The sequence below is a fragment of the Fundulus heteroclitus genome, chromosome 15 (genome assembly GCF_011125445.2).
Source record: "Fundulus heteroclitus isolate FHET01 chromosome 15, MU-UCD_Fhet_4.1, whole genome shotgun sequence".
Classification (NCBI taxonomy): domain Eukaryota; kingdom Metazoa; phylum Chordata; class Actinopteri; order Cyprinodontiformes; family Fundulidae; genus Fundulus; species Fundulus heteroclitus.
Genome location: NC_046375.1, coordinates 29,016,711 through 29,033,831, shown reverse-complemented (window position 1 = coordinate 29,033,831; position 17,121 = coordinate 29,016,711). Strand labels below are relative to the sequence as shown.

The 17,121-nt window shown below is 42.6% G+C and overlaps 1 protein-coding gene across 1 annotated transcript; it reads right to left on the bottom strand.

Moving 5' to 3' along the window:
* Positions 1 to 686: 686 nt before the first annotated feature.
* On the bottom strand, positions 687 to 16,927 carry gpr63 (G protein-coupled receptor 63). Its single transcript, XM_012854091.3, has 2 exons — positions 16,513 to 16,927; positions 687 to 6,387 (listed from the first exon to the last, which is right to left on the bottom strand). The coding sequence occupies exon 2, from the start codon at positions 6,161 to 6,163 to the stop codon at positions 5,042 to 5,044; it is 1,122 nt and encodes a 373-aa protein (XP_012709545.1). The 5' UTR covers positions 6,164 to 6,387; positions 16,513 to 16,927; the 3' UTR covers positions 687 to 5,041.
* Positions 16,928 to 17,121: the final 194 nt, after the last annotated feature.

Below are 17,121 nucleotides of genomic sequence, written 5' to 3'. Positions count from 1 at the left end.
GTTCTGAGACTTTCCCTTTTTTCTTAAATGTTGAGAGCATTTCTGTAAATGGTATAAAAATGTCTCTATACTGTATTCTTTCTACATTTCTTACATTTTTATTTAGGATGATCCAACATTTTCACTTTTATTTATTTATCCTCAATATGTATGTTAGTATGTGCGGCTAGTATGTTACTAGCCGCACATTTAACCCATCCGGCTACTGAATCTAATTAATTTCCCTCTATGGCGAGGATAGAGTTTATCTTATCTACATATTAATAACTGTATTGATGTTATAGAAGTTTATGAGCTCATTTCCTTTGGTGGATCAGCCAATCAGCTCTCTCCGTTTCCATCATCTTCCTGCTTCAGACACTCCTAAAGTCCTTCTCACTACTCCTAACATTTTTTCCACTTTAGGAGCTCTCTAAAGGCCTAAGATGCTTTGTGAATAACATATCTTACTGATAAGAAATTCTAAAACTAATCTTACAATTCGGCAAATTCTAAGATTCTAAAATGACGTCACTAAGAGCTACTTTTAGTCTAAGGATTCTTTGTGAATAAGGGCACAGATTGCTGTGCTGTGGCTCAAGAACCCTGATGTTGCTGTAGTAAATAGGTAAATTTGGTTCATAACAAGAAAGCATCCCCAGCAATGATCAGTAAGAGGGAAACAAGCAAAAAGCCACTGAAGCCAGTTTACCAATGTAAGAAATGTCTAGTTCTTTATTACATTCAACAGTACAGTACACCCAAATTGCACATTTTCACCAGATAATAGCAGCATTCTGACTGGCAACAGACTAATTAATAGGCACAATGAAAACATTAACATACAAATACACATTTCAAAATGAGCTGTGGCCTCTATCCTGCCACTTCAGCTGGTCATTTACATGCTTCTAAAAAAACAACCCACACTATTATACACGCTGTTCTTTCCCCAGGATTTACACATTTTCAGTGCAAGAAACAGTCAATAAAAACTGACTTTCCTTTTCTCCCTCAAAAAGTGAAGAAAGAAGGGAAATAAATTCGGCTTCTAAAACTCTCACACAGTACATGTCATTCAGTGCATACCAGGCGTCTCTTCACTGACGTCGTAAAAATCCACTTCTCTAGTTGAATTTGTTTTCGCAGGCATTAAATGGTGGGCCTGCTTTCTGGCCCCAGAGGAGACACTGAAATGGCAGCAGGGATAAAACCAAAGCTTTTATTCTATTCTTTCCAATTCCAGGCAAGTAAAAGTGTTTAAAAGAGGAGATCCCACTGGGTTTAACGTAAATGTTCCACCTTCCGCCAACATGTGCTTTCATTTTGGCTAAAATCTCATATGGCTTCTTATGCTTCAATGCAACTTTGGTCCAAAAGCCTCAAACTCGGTCAAGGACTCAATTTGAATTCCTAGTAGTATGAAACCTCTCTGACACAAAAGCAGCCACTGCAGGGGGAGACGTGTTTGAATGAAGTGGATGTTCAGCAGTTGTTTTGGTGAAATATTCAAGACGAGTATGAAAATCAGCATCTGGTACTCCCTGATGGCTTGAGAGAGAATCCTCAGACTCAAAACGGAACCGCACTCCCAACGTCCCCTACACGTGGAGCTGAAAGGGGCGACTTCAGCGGCAGATATAAAGGAAAGAACAGACCGTGTCTGAAAAACGGAGGCAGGACATTTCTTCAAACAGGAGGGTAAAGCATGATTTGGTCACTGGTCTAGGCCATAGCCATGGGCTTTCATTAGAAAGTAGTTTTAGGGACAGAGGCTGGTCAATTTAAAGTTTGTGCCCCCTCAAACCAGTTCATTCAATAATCTGGCTGTAAAGAAACCCCCAGCAGCACGCCACACCCTCACGCCAGTAATCCATGGAAACCCTTTATATGTGGAACATCAAGGTGCTCTCCAGACCCCACTCGGCATCTCACAAACTGCTTTAACCCCTCGTGCCACCTTGGTGCCTCTCAAATGACACTGGGTGTCTCATTTCAAAGTGTTTTGTGGAAGGAATCGATAAATTATCTTAGAAATTCAGCACTATGAAGTTCTGAGACGAGATAAAGAAGTGGTGAGGCAGCAGGGCGCTGGATTTGAGCAGCTACCCGGACATTAGCAGGTACTGTAACGTGTCACTATACTACTGTGAATTTGGAAGGGTTTATTTCAGTGTGTTTAGTAAGCAGGGATGTGGGTGGAGGTGGTGCTTTATGACAGACCAGACATCTATGTTTATCTTAGACGGTTTCTGTTTCTTTCTCCTGTGGTGCTGCTGGAGCCAATCGGACTGGAGGCGCCGCTCCCAGGCCTTTCCTGTTCGTCTCCGAGACAAGAAACGCGAGAATTAACCTCACGGCCTCATTCTTAAACCTTTCTGTACACAGACTACAGCCAAGGTAAAAGAAAAGCACACATACCGCCAGTTTTAGGGTTTCATCATGTGAATAATCTGGTCTGTGCCAGGTACACCACAAAAACCCTGCAAAATATGCTAAACCATAGAAGACAATGAAGGCGTAGTTTTCTTCCCACCATGACTATATCAGTGTTTAACTTTCCTTTGCACACGTGGGACCTGAAAGAGGAGTCTTCCAGTGCTTCAGATCGCCCATGTCACCTCTCTCCAACACAATGAGAAGTAACCCTAACCCCACATGGATAAAGGGTTTCTAACACCCAAACATGCTGCGCCGCATAGAAAACAATGTTCTGAAATGTTCCCCTTTCTTTTCAGGTTCGGTTGCATTTGTAGAAATGAACGGACTGATTTTCACCTTGAAGCAAATGTTTGGGTCTGAATATCACTCGTTCGTGCCCAGTCACCAAGTAACAGACCGGTTGCCAATGACAACAGCACAGTTGCGATCTGACTTATATCTGATAATCTTGAGCAACTGCATCCATCTTAACACGCAGCCTAGTGGACAGAGGGTATCATTCTGATGACATGATAACACTAACTGCAACTCCTTGAGCATCACTAACGTCTGTGGCTGTTTTCTGTTAGAATGAGAAGCTTATTAAAAAAGGACAGCCGCTCAGACCGAGTGAAGCAGAAAAAGCTCCGCCTGGCAGGTGTGGTCATCTCAGACCTGCTGACTGACATTAACACTGCGGTACAACACCGGGGGCTTTGGTTCAATCATCCTGTTCGCCCCGCCACGATTCCAGAGAGAGGAGACAACGATGCTGCTTTAATCCCCTGTTCACAGAGCAGAGAGCGGCGTGGATCTTCCCCATCTAACACCTTTCACCATATGGAACCGGCAGACTCTCTTCAACTACAAAACCCAAGTGTTTTCATGTGATGCCATGTTGGTTGTGGGTTTAAATTTAAGCGGCACTCAGCCCCAGGACAGATGTCAAAGCTCCAGGGAAGTCTATTCTACCACAGTTTGCCGAGGATGGAAACGTTTGTCTGTTACAGAATATTTTACCAGGATACAAACACATTTCGGATTTTAAAAAGCCTGCTCCTGAAGTGGAAGTAAAACGGTGGAACTGTGAGGGGATTGTTGGACACGATCTGACCATGCTGAAAACACCACAAAGTGCCTCTGGAGGAGTATCATCAACAAGGAGCACACACCAAGCTATTTTAATTGGCCCTGGACACCAGGACACGAAGGTGAGCTCTTTAGGCTTGGGTCCATGTTTGAGACTTTTATTTTGAAGTACAAGAGGAAGTAGATCTAAAACTGTGTGGCCTGACTTCCACCCGACCAAGCTCAAGATGGCGTCCGCTGCAGAACTTCCTGTCTGGTGGTAAAGTAAAGGGCCAATTCCCAGTTTTGACCAGTCTGGATGCTCAGCTCTAGTGGAAATCTAAAGTCCACCAACTGATCAAAGCAGAACAGGATTATTCTAACCTGAACACCACCTGACTTCATTATTTATCTTCATTCTGTTTGAGAAGACACTAAAAGCAAATCTTCCGTGTTATGGCATTAAGAGCGCCTTCAAATCAGCCAAGCGTTAAAAACCCAATATACTGTATAACCCAGTCAACTGTGGACTGAATAGTTCTGCTCTGATTACGTATTCTTTGCTCAATTTGTGGCAACAACAACAAAAAAATGGATCCTAAAGTTATTCCAAGAAATTTGCTAAAATCTTATTTCTTATCTCATTTTGTGAACTCCTTATCATGTTTCATCTCATCCGGATTTAACATTACGCCCCCGGTAAGAACAAAAACTTACTGGAGAAAGATCCGAATTTCTACTAAAACCTTCCCTGTTAAAGTTTTAATCACAGACGTTTTCTTTATCTTAGATTAAAACATTTATATTCATTTTACACAAAAATGAAACATTGCAACCAAAAAATGAACCGATAAAATCATGGAAATTATTGAAGGAAAAGTGGAATTTGTTAATTTTTCATGCCAATGGAGGATTGTACTTCAGTAAGGTGAAGGAAGCAACGAATGCAGAAGATCAGAATAAACGTTCAGGATGTGAACACCTGATGAGAGCCCTTTCCTTGGGTTCTCCAGGTACGGGGTTAATTTATGGGTCACAGCAAATAAAAAAAGACAAAGTAAACCAAAACATGAAGATTCTTCATAGAAGGTGTTTGCATCCCTGATTAGTTTAGTCAACACTCAGTCCCGAATAACTTAATCGGAGCTCCGCTTAATTATTTATTTGCGTCATAATCGTCTCAGTTCTTTAGAAACTTTAAAAAGGTTTCCAGTCCCCCAGCAGTGTGTTAAAATCAGTTATGTGACTGAACCTGGTATTGGAACCAGAACCACAGAGCAGCAGAGGAACATTTTTCCCACTCAGACAGGACATGTGGGGCTTTCTCCATTCAGACGTCTCTAAAAATCATGAATGTTGGACTAAAACTGGATCTTCTATGTTGGATCCACCAATCAGTCCTTTCAACAGCTAGCCATACCAGCTCAGCCCCCCTGCCTTTTCAATGCACTGCTACGTTTAGCCTGAGCTTGCGCTGAGAAAAATAAAGACCCAAAAGACCAATCAGGCCCTCAAATACAAAGTACATGGGATCAAGGCGGGCTTTCAACAATATTAAGAGTGGATTTTCCCTTCAAACCACAGAGCGATGCTCCCCACATACGTACACGGCGCTGGGCTGTATGCGTCTCTTTGTGTTGCCCGGCAGCTGAGGAAGAAACTTGAAGTATTTGGGCATCAGATCGAGGCAGGCATCTCGGAACTTCTTGATCCTCCAGTAGTAGATGAGAGGGTTCAGGGCGGACTTGAGGTAGCACAACCACAGGAGCCACGTGCTGATCTGGAAAAAGCTGTCTTTGTGGTAAAAGCCGAAGCTGAAGGTAGTCACCAGGCTGTAGGCAGTAAAGGGCGCCCAGCATGCTGTAAACACCGAGAAGAGGATGAGGATGGTGGTGAAGGCACGGGTCTTGAAGCTCATGTCTATGTTCATTTGGAAAGGCCTCTGGAGGCTCAGCAGGCCCAGTTTGCTGGCCTGGCTCAGACACATGCTGTCCGGGTGGCTGTGGATGCGGATGGCGTTGTGGCGGATGGTGTTCAGGATCCCCATGAACGTGTACAGCATCACCATGAAGGGTATGAAGAAGAAAACTAGCATGAGGATCAACACATAGGCGTGGTATCCAGGGTCAGCGCTGTAGCCAAAGACACACTGAGGCGCCCTGGGGGGGATATGCAGGGGAGGGGAGCCGACAGCCAGGGGGAAGGAGAAAATCAACGAGAGGACCCAGGTGACCACGATGAGCAGCTTGGCTCTGGGCGGGCTGAGCTTGTCTTGTTTCTGGACGATAATCAGAAATCTATCTATGCTTATTATAAGCAACACGGCTCCTCCCTCGATCACAAACAGCCAGAAGAGCATGGCGGAAACCCGGCAGAACGTGTCCCCGAAGCTCCAGCTGGTGGTCATGACGGTGACTAAAGCGAACGGCATGTTCAGGATGGCCAGCATCAGGTCTGCAAACGCCAGGTTAGCTAGGAGGATGTTGATGGCGGAGCGCATGGCAGATCTCTGGTACACCATGATGCACACCACCCCGTTCCCTGCGAGGGCCACTAGCAGGATGGCCAGCATGGCAAGGCTGAAGAAGACCTGCAGAGGTAGGCTGATGCCTGGGGCGATTTCTGAGGACTTCCCCGTCGGGAGGACCGGCTCTGGTGGGGACCCGGAAGCGTTCGCCATGGAGACGTCCTCCATCAGCAGTGTCTTTGATGGGTTAGAAGACCCATGAGGCAGCAGAGACGAGTGTTAATGTCCCATGACTTTGGCAGGGAGACAGTGGAGTGAAGCCTTCCTTCCCAGAGTGAGTGAGCAGCATCGTCATCATCATCAAAGGAGGAGAACTCCTGTAAAGCATGATGCTGTAGATGCACATACTGATCCGCCTTCCGTCACGGGTCCATGTTCACAGCTGGATAATCCTAGAACATAAACATAGATGTGTGTTAACTCCAGCAGAACACATCAGTCTGAATCAGATCACATAAAAAAAACATTAAAAGGATGTTTCGGAATATTTTAACAAGGGCATTTGTAAAGTTGTTACCGGCAGAGGGAACCTTGCCTGTAACATGTTCTACCAAAGCAAGTTTGTGGAAAAAGAAAGAAATTTACGAAAGGAAGGCTGAAGACTGTTTAAACTCAAGTCCCCCTACAGGGCCAGTTTGAATCATTCCACTTAGAGACTGTAAAGCTTGTTTTTGTCTTCTAAAACTAACATTTCTGTTAATACATGAAATCATTTGGGGTGTAAATCACCAGCTTTATCACAACACAATATGATATCGGTTTGTTTGGGTGGTGAGACGATATTTGCCGATACCACAAAGTCTGTTATGTTTTCCGATCAATGCTGTCGATACGTCACAATATAATCAGCCCATCTAACTCTATTATTTACATTGATATTAACTCACAAAAAAAAGCCAAATATGATTTGAGCATTTTATTTCTAAGCAGGCATTTAAAACAACATTCTTCTAATTGTAAAAACATAATATTTGATCTCTCTCGATCACTTTAGTCTCATGCCTTGTGCATTTCAAAATAAAGGGGCATCTTAAAAATGATGATATGGATCGGTATATTCATTTTGCATTGATGTAATTGGATCTTTAATAATTGAACAGATATATCATGGGTGTCCAGCTGGTGTCCTGAAACTTTTAGAGGTTTCCCTGGTCCCACACACCTGAATCAGATAGCACAATTAGCTCCTCAGTATGCAGTCAGGTTCTTCAGACTCCTGCTAATTAACTGATTATTTGACTCAGGTGTGTCAGACCAGGGACACATCTAAAGGTTGCAGGACACCGGCTCTCGAGGACTGGAGCTGAACATCCCTGTAGAAGAGGGTAGGGATAGAAAAAAGGACAATATTTTAATTAAATTCTATTTATTTAGGGGCAATTCCCCTTTACAAAGCCCATGCACTTAAATCAGACAGACAGATTGGTTAAAAGGTTTTCTAAGGAAACCCAGCAGGTTGCATGGAGTCTTTGACAAGCAGCATTCACTCCTCCTGGATGAGCGTAGAGCCACAGTGGACAGTCGTCTGCATTGTTGATGGCTTTGCAGCAAACTCTCATACTAAGCATGCATGTAGCGACAGTGGAGAGGAAAACTCTCCTTTAACAGGAAAAAACGTCCAGCTCAGTGAACGACCATTTGCCACAACTGACTGGGGGTTTAAGATACAATGACTTATAATTGTATCTTAGGGATCCACTGTCACTCCAGGAGGAAGACCAGCCCTTTCTGAGTCAGTCGCCTTCATTCAACGTGCAGACGTCCCTGCGCTAAATTCTGGAATGTTCCTTTCTGCATAACAAAAGTTCTCTGGACTCTTGGTGGACCAGTTGTTCCACAGGCAGAATAACAAGTCTCAGCAGGTATAGCTCATGCAATTCCGAAAAGTGACATGAATCTTGTTCAGTTGCGAAAACATCAATAAACTAAAAACATCAATAGCTTCCGCCTCGCTGAAGCGAAAGCTATTGATGTCACTATCAAGATGGAGCTTCAGCATATATAACTTTATTTTATTATGATCAAACGGTTTTTGGTCTTTTTCTATAATCATATAACGTGGCTATACACCTTTAAGGTGGTTTTCTCAGGGGCTGCGGCCCATTTAGACCATGAATATCTTGTGTTCAACGGTCTGATAATCAAGCAGGTGATGCTACAAGTGGCTCTTTGGATCTTCAACAACAGGTCCTAGAGGGTTGACCCTAATGCTCTTCATGACTTTGGCTAAAAGTGATAAAGAACAAACCAATAGTTTAAATATAGATACAAAAGCAAATCTCAGTTTTAGCAGGTTTCATGGAATAATTATAGTGAATGGCTACAACAGAATGACACTAAAAGCATGATAAATATTATTTTAGATCCATTTTTCTTGTTCTTACCATCATTACCCCCAATGTTTCCATCTAGTCTTCATCCCTGCCAAATGTGTCCATTCTATTTTTACTAAAGTTTTATCTTTTTCTTTATTTTAACGCTGAACAACAGAACCAAAATGATTGTTCTTCCAAAAATGACAACTTTCAATTTTCAATGAATATCTCTTATAGGAAATGTGACGTCACTTTCAACAAGTCTTGTAACATTTGGGTCTCTAAACGGGTTTTATTCAACTGGAGACATACGGTAAACGTGACTTCTTGGTCTGTAAAGGTGCAGAAACTTGTTCTAAACCCTCCAACGATCAAAGTGATCAAGCTTCCTCTGAACGGAACCTTTGCCCATTACTGACGCAACAAATCTTCCACCTGTGATCTACAGTGCTGCCCTCACATATAAATGTTATTTCCACACAGCACAGTGCTGTATGATCAAAAAGTACGCTAAATATTAGCTCAGCATTTTACGTAATGGGTTTTATGGAATTACAGTTATCACTGTGTTTCAGCTTGTTCCAAGGAGAACAGATTGTCTTCTATCCATCTCTCCAGTCTGCTGAACTCACTGAAGAGTTTGCCGACAAGTTAGCAGCAAATCCTAACAGTAAAGCTCGGCTGGAGTGGATCTGTGCAATCATTACAATGCATGTTGACGTTTACAATGGCATTTTCCCCCTCCTAACCCTATATCAGTGATGTCACGTGGAGCTTTAGTCTGACAGACTGTCGGAACAGTTTGAAAGAATAATGTTTTTTAATTTTTTTTCTTCTGTTCCTCTGATTGGTCTCATCATTACCCCCCATTTACATCTAGTCTTCATCCCTGCCTGCAGGTCAAACAATGCTTTGAAGTAAGAAACGGGTGTTTCCGCCCAACAGCTGTGGACACACTGGCTGTTATGCCAAGTCTTTGTCCCGTTTAATTCAGAATGACAGACTGGATACAAATGTGTTATCACACACATCAACCAAACTGTAATTTAAGCCAAGAGTTTGAGGGAATTTTCGTAGAGTCAGAATCTTCTTTATTCGGCCAGAAGAATTTCAAATCCTATTCTGAATATATGATGAAATGAGGGGGTTTGGTATTTATGCGAGCAGCTGAATTCTGATAGCCTCGTGAGACCATCCTGATCTCGCGAGCTTTCAAGGTTTCACTCGCAGATCAGTCTGGCTACTTTCCGTTAAAGAAAATTTGGAGCCGTTCACCAAACGAACGTCCAATCAGCGTTGGCTTTGAGGCGGGTTGAGGTGTGACGCAACGAGAAGCGCGACAGTTCAGTCTAAAGAACATGGCGGCTTCAGCCGATGAAACTAGCGTTAGCGCGGCTATCGAGCAAGTTTTATCGGAATTACAGAGTATTTCTCTGCTGAGCTAACGAGCCTTTACCTGCAGCAGCAAGAGTAGCTTGGCTTGTGGTTGTGTTTTCGTCGTCGCTCTGTTAGTACGTCATATGCTTCGTTGATCTGATTGGTTTATTTGGCCCGTCTATCACCAACATAGGCCAATCAGCTAACCAGTATTTTCGCCCCTTCCCAAAATTACTTCAATGGAAGGTTTCCAAATGGTTATGCGGAGTAAATCCATCTGGCGGAGTCAGGTTAGGATTCTGAACCACTTGAAGCTTGTGGAGGGATTTTTGAGAAAGACCAAACAGAAGAGAGTTACTGTAGTCGAAGCAAGAGGTGACAAGGCTATGGATGAGAAATGATGGAGAGTGCGGGAAAGGTGAGGGACAAAGGCAATTAATATTCCCTAGTTAGATGAAACTAGATGAAAATATGCAGACCGGTTGATGTCATTGATGTGAGAGGTGAACGATAGACTGCTATTGAGGCACATACCCAGACTCTAGACCTGAGGTGAAGGGGAGACCATGGCACAGTCAACAGAGAGAGAGAGAGAGAAACTGACAGCTTTGGACATTACACACTTGAATCCTACAACGAGGATCTGTTTTGTCACGGTTTAGTTTCTAAAAGTTATAGGTGAACCAAGATTTTATTTTAGATAGGCAGGAAGTGAGGGATAGGGGTAGGATTTGCCTTACCAGATATGCACAGTGAAAATAGGTGTTACATTCCTGGAAGATATAGCAAGGGGAAGAAGCTAAATATCCTGAAAAGTAGGGGACAGAACCCTGGGGCACGTAGGTTGTGACAGGGGATGGATGGGAATTAAATCATTTTAGTTGAATGAACTCAGTGCAACCAGAAGGGTAAGAGTGAAACGAGTTACGGGGGGTGTCAGTGAAGCCAATTGAAGCCAATCTATAGAGAAGGAAGGAGGGAGAAATTGCATTAAAGGCTTCACTCAGGTCTAGAAGAATGAGAACAGAAAGTAAATCAGAATCAGCTGCTATCAGGAGGTTATCTGTGATTTTGGGAAAGCAGTTTCAGTGCTGTGGTGAGGATGGAAACCAGACTGGAATTGCTCACAGAGGTCATTATGGGTTAGATGGGAGTGAAGTTGAGAAGTGACTGTTTTTTCTAGTATTTTGGAAATAAAAGGTAGATTAGAAAGGGGGCGGAGGTTATTGCAGTTGTTAGGATCTAAGCAAGGTTTCTTCAGGAACGGACAGTTCCAGTGGCAAGTGATGAGTAAGATGGCAGTTATGGAGGAAAGAAGAGACTGGAGGCAATATTTGAGTCCCAGGATTGGATCAAAGCTGCAGGAACAGGATTTAGATTTACAGATGACTTTGGAGATATTGGAGATGCTTGGAAGAAGGAAACTGAAGAATGGCTGACAGAAAGGTGGAATTTCAGAAGTAAAGAGAGGTGATATATTAGGAGGCAGGCACCGGTGATTCCCTTAGAAACAATATCATAGAAATGCAGCAATCTGTAGAGAACGAGTGTGTGTGTGTGTGTGTGTGTGTGTGTGTGTGTGTGGGGGTGGGGGGGGTGCATACAGAGGTTTGAAAATGTTCTTAAACAGCAAGGTTCTTGAGTTACCTTCACAGTTTTCTTATGCAGACGTTCAGGTTGACGACATTTAGCTACCGTCTTTATATTTTTTCAGCATTACATCTGACAGCCGTACACCAACAGGCCGTTTTACTACACCAGTTCACTGTTGCACTGTTCACAATAATTGCATTAAAACATATTTTTAAATTTATTATTATTTAACTTATGCTCTCTTGAATTAATTGATTCAGAGTTCAGTATTACTACCTTTCCCAGAGGTTCTCGCTGGAGACCATTACTCTGTTTATTATAGCAGGCAATGTTCACCAAACGACGCTGTCCTTCCCCTCACGCCACCAAGAAGCCACATTTATACCCATATCTTCTCTCAAGTGACACATCTAGTTTTATTTTATTTGGACGACTCAAATGTAGCTATGAATCAAATCGGAAACCATTTACGTGTCAGTCAGTGCAACGCAGCCACGTGGAATAATAAATGTATAAAATAAGAGCCGTCATTCCTCTAAGTACAACTAATCTTTGAGCTGTTTGAATTTTATCACCCCCTTAAAGCATTTTAGCCAGAAAGCTGTGCTCTGAGATAAACACAGAATATGGCAACTGTTTAAAATGTCTTTTGTTCCGATGAAATGCGATAAGAAATGTGTGTGTTTTCTGGCAGCCATTGTTCCACTGAGCACAAGTTCAATGCTGCCATAAAGCGCTTATCGACAGTAAACATTGGAGGCTCTTTTTTCTGACAGCCAGGGGTCACTGGAGTGGCTCACCAGTAAATGCAGCAGAAACAGAGTCCATTAGTTCATCAAACAACCTTCAGGACAAACTTGATCATTTCCATGTAGTCTAATCTGAGTGCAATACAGTTCTGATCACAGGGAGGAATAATGATGTGTTGTGTTGCTTAGCTGCTGGGATACCTGGATATGTAGCCGCTCAACAGTTAACGTTAATGAACCTGATGAGACTAGATGAAACTTTTCCAAGAATTACATCACGTCAGCTAGAATTCCTGCTTTCAGGAGACAGCTGTTATCATTAACAGCCGACATCAGCTTCCAGATGAAGACATTTAAATCCAAGAATCACTTAGATTGAATCTGTTTGTGAGATCGTTACTCTACCATTATCTATCCATTGTCGTGGGCTGTCTGAGATCAAGACGAGAACGTAGCGAGTCAAACAGCGAAACCACAGCACTTCTGTCTTACAGCCGTTCTGGAGAAGCCTCTGACTGAAGACGCTCTGTTACTGTAAACAGTCTAATCAAGAGGATTGTTATCCATAATTATCCATCCATAATTTATCCATAATTAATCATTTGCACAATCATCTCCAGAGATTCTAGAAGGGTCCCCAGAACAGAGCTGACCTTCTTTATGCTTGGGCCAAAGGACTTTCATTCTGTCTTCATGTGGGAACATGTGAATTAAAACCAACATACTTCAGTCAAAACTTTGAAATGAACTGTAAACAGACATATTTGATGACCGCAGCCTCTAACACAGAAGCCCTGAAAAAGACCAGTCCACGGAGAGAGAGGCAGAAAGCGTCTGGGTTGGTGCAGCAGCTGGCAGCTCACTCCCAGCCCGTCATGGCAGCCAGTGCAGCTCTCCCCTGGCTCTGTAGTCAATGATATCCTGCTAGCTGTGCTGCCGAATGGACAACGCCACGCTTCAGATGCAGCAAACTACAAGTTGTCCAACTCCTGAGATACCCACCCACATTAGTTAAACCAGATGTGTTCTGATCAGGCTCGTTGGTCAGATTAAAGGTGCCTTTAGAAAATAACAGCCTATACGCAAGCTTTAAAAGGTATATAACCACATTATATGCCTATACCAAAAATACCAAAGTTCAGTTGATTATGATAAAAAAAAAAGCTATATACTCCAAGCGTCCGTCCAGATAGTGTTTTGAGTTTTTGTTTTTTGGCCTAAATAGAACCCCAGGAATAGGCACGATGAGCTGACATAAACAGATGTGGCGCCATCTACTGGCAGTACTGCAGGACTCTTAGATAGCCAGATGGTCGCCATTGATGCAGCTACTGAATAGGTCCCAACCGAGCTCGCCTTGGTAGAAGACCGACCTGACCTACTCCTATTTAAAGTTCCAGTGAATTCTCCCCTGAGCCTCCTTACACAAAATCAAGCAAAATTACAGCTCCTACCAAACGCAAACAAGGACACTGCATCAAGGTAATCTTTCAGAAAGATGTAAGCAACCACAGTGAGTTAATAACGTGAATATGTACCTTTAAGCAAGCTCACATTTCTGTATTAATAGTGTTTTTGTATAGCTCTGATGTAAAACCCTGACCTTTAAAGTCTTTAAAGTTTTAACAGCTGTAGGCAGAAAATCATCAGAATCAACAGAAATAAAGGCTTGAAAACAACAGTCTGTGTGGAATTCATCTGTATAACATGTTTGACTTAGTGAACTGATTTACTGAAATAAATAAACTTTTCAATAATATTCTCATTTTTTGAATTACTGTAGTTTCTGGAAGGCTCCTGACTCAGATTTCTGGACCAAACTATTCAATTCAATTTTATTTATATAACGCCATTACATGATACACGTCATCTCAAGGCACTTTATAAAGTCAAATTCAATCATATTATACAGATTGGTCAAAAAGTTTTCTATTTAAGGAAACCCAGCAGATTGCATCACGTCTTGACAAGCAGCATTCACTCCTCATGAAAGAGCGCAGAGCTCTTGGTCTCTGCAACTATTACACACCTGGATCTAAAACCTATTTTCCCCCCAGCATAATGCAGCCAAAAGAAGGACCAACCTGGCCAGTAATGATGCAGAAACTGTTCCATGCAGGGCTTGTGTTGTAATAAACTGTTAGGACAGCTGCCATAAGGTTTATAAGTTCATATCCTGCAAATGCCTACATCATTACATCTTTATTGGTGTAAACATTATTTCCTATCAGTTACTGTGCTTTGCAAACTTAAGAATTTAAGCATTAGTGCAGATGGACTGAAGGAACATTTTTCACCCAGTATCATAAATTATCAGATCAGTTCTGAACTTGTTATCCGTCTCATTCAGCTTTAAAACTGAACCCATATTTCTACATGAAAACATGTTATTTATTTTGACCAAAATAAGAGTTTAGAAATATCTGTCCTTCACCTGGGAGCGTTTCATCATCGATGTCTTTCAATTTGACTTAATTTCTTTGTTGAGACATTTTAGGTCCTAAAAGCTTTTTGCAGGGCTGTGCAAAAATATTCACAGTCCTTGAACCTTTTTCACATTATGGCACAGAACCATATTCTTTAACGGGGTTTCTTTGGATTTTCTGTAAAAAAAAAAAAAAAACAGCACAAAGTAGCCCAGAACTGTAGAGGGGAAAATTATATGTGGTTTTTCCCCAAAGGCAAATTTGCACAGCTTTTAGAGCCCCAGAATTTCAGGCCTGGACTTTGACTGGTCCGTTCTAACACAGGACGTTGATCTAAACCGTTGCATTGTAACTGGCTGCATGTTAAAGGTCATTGTCTGGCAAGTTTATCTATATAACACTGTTCATTCGCCGCAAAGTCCAAAGTGCTTTACGGGACATAAAAAAATGAACTTTTTTGTTTAAATGGGAGCTTAAGATGTCAAAGACTTAGAGGAATGGCATTAAAGAAGCAAAGGTTGAAAGGCAGATTTCAATCCAAATCTGTTTACAGCTGCAGCTTTCTATTATTTTAGTAATCGATTGATTCGTGGATATTTTAATTAGATTAATCTAAAAGGAGATACTCCTCATAAATTAACATACATCCATAAAATATCTTGAACTAAAATAACATTTTGTATTGTACATTATAAATGCATTGTAAAGTGGAAACATGGAAAAATAACTCAATTTATTGCTAACCACATGGTCATTTAATATTTGAAGACAATATAACTAAGACTGCAACTATCATTTTACTAATTGTTTAATTCACAATTTTTTGATAAACAGATTAATAATCAAACAGCAACAAGTGCTTTTCTCTTACAGAACTTAAACTCGGCCACTTGAGGAGTTCTGGATAGAGCCTATTTACAGATAAAGAAGGGTTTTCATCTTAAATGCAACATTTATATAGTTTTTGTACAGTCCTGGTAGGGCTGGTCGATATGAACCAAAATTAATATGTTGTTATTTTTAGGCTGAATGCTGATATCCAATAATTATCTCGATATGTTTCTCTTTCCATAAAGTAATTATAAAAAGCCATCTCTGAATCAAAGCTTCATCCCAAATATCTCACAGGCACATTTTTTAAACAATCATAGATAAATATGAGAAACAGCTGAAAAATAACCCACTGGAACACATTGGAGTATAATTCTAACACAACATAGACCATCTTCATATAAACAATAAAGTCTCATTTTATATCCCTTTGAAAAAATCTCGATATTTAAAAATCTCAACATATTGTCCAGGCCTAAGTCCTGGCTTAACTGCTGCTCAGAGCAGGTTGTTCTTCCAGCAAACAGCATATTTTACAGTCTGTACACTGGTTAACGATTCAATTACTAAATTAGTTGATGATAAGCCATTCATTCCAATTAATCCCAGTGTTTCAGCCCTAAATCTGCTTTAAAATTTAAGACCAATCAACTATGCAGCGCCACACTTGTATCAAACAGCAGAGATGCGGCAAAACAGCCCATGGGTAGCATACGGAAGGTGGCAATGCCACAAACGGTGGAAACAAGTTCAGAAGGTGTGAAGACTTCTGCGGGGAAGTGTGAACCTGAGGAAATGAAAAGGCGTCTCAGGCGAGCTCAGTTCCCATTAACAGAGATAAGACTAATGGCTGCTGTTGTTGGCTGGAAGTGTGTTTACATTTCTCCTGAGGTCTGTCTGGAAAGATGCCGTCATGGAAGGAGCCGTGTTCTGCTGAGAACGTGGAGCCATTAGGAAACTGGAACCACTGAAGTTTATCAGCTCTAGTGTGTGTGTGTGTGTGTGTGTGTGTGTGTGTGTGTGTGTGTGTGTGTGTGTGTGTGTGACCCTGGTTCAGCCTCCCATCACCAGGCCTGCAGTGCATCCACCTCCATCCAAGAGGCAGCTCTATCGGTGGCCATGGCAACCAGAGCAGCTTGGGCTGCGTTCCACTAAGCCTGCAGCGCTTATCTAGCCCTACACCGACCTCCGGAATCTGACCGAGTTCAGGGTGTTCCAGATGTTACCTGCTGCTCCCTCCTCCCATGGTGGAGCTCCGAGGCCACTCCAGGGTTGGAGATCAGCCCTCCAAACTGCGCATGTGGGCGGCCAAACTCCCGGTCCGGCGTCGCTGTGGATCAATCCGCGCAGCAGATGTTCTGCTCCGGTGAAGCTCCGCCGGGAAGCTGGGCGATCATCCGGCTGTGAAACGCGGCTTCATGGACAGGGCGACAGCCGCAGATGGGACCACCTACACGGAGGAGGATGTGAGGTCCCTGCAGGCGTGTCGGCGGCGCTTTGTTTCCGCCATCGGCCCCCGCGGCTTGTTTTCACGGAGAGATCCGGTTTGCTTTCTGTCGCTCGGTTCTGATCATCCAGAGGTTCTCCGGAGCTAAACGCTGCAGGTCCAGAGTGTTAGCAGCTCCTGCTGTTCCGAGCCGACTCTTCACAACTACTCTCACTGCGGGGAGTGCGGCAAAGCGAGGCCAGCCACTGGCGCTTCCTGCTTGAGCTTTCAAAATAAAAGTCCGGCTCGCCCATCCATCTCATCCTCGCCCCTCACAGCTAGGGCCAAACACAGGTTCTGCTTACAGTGCTCCTTATGGAGCAGAAGCAAAGAGACTATGGATCTATGA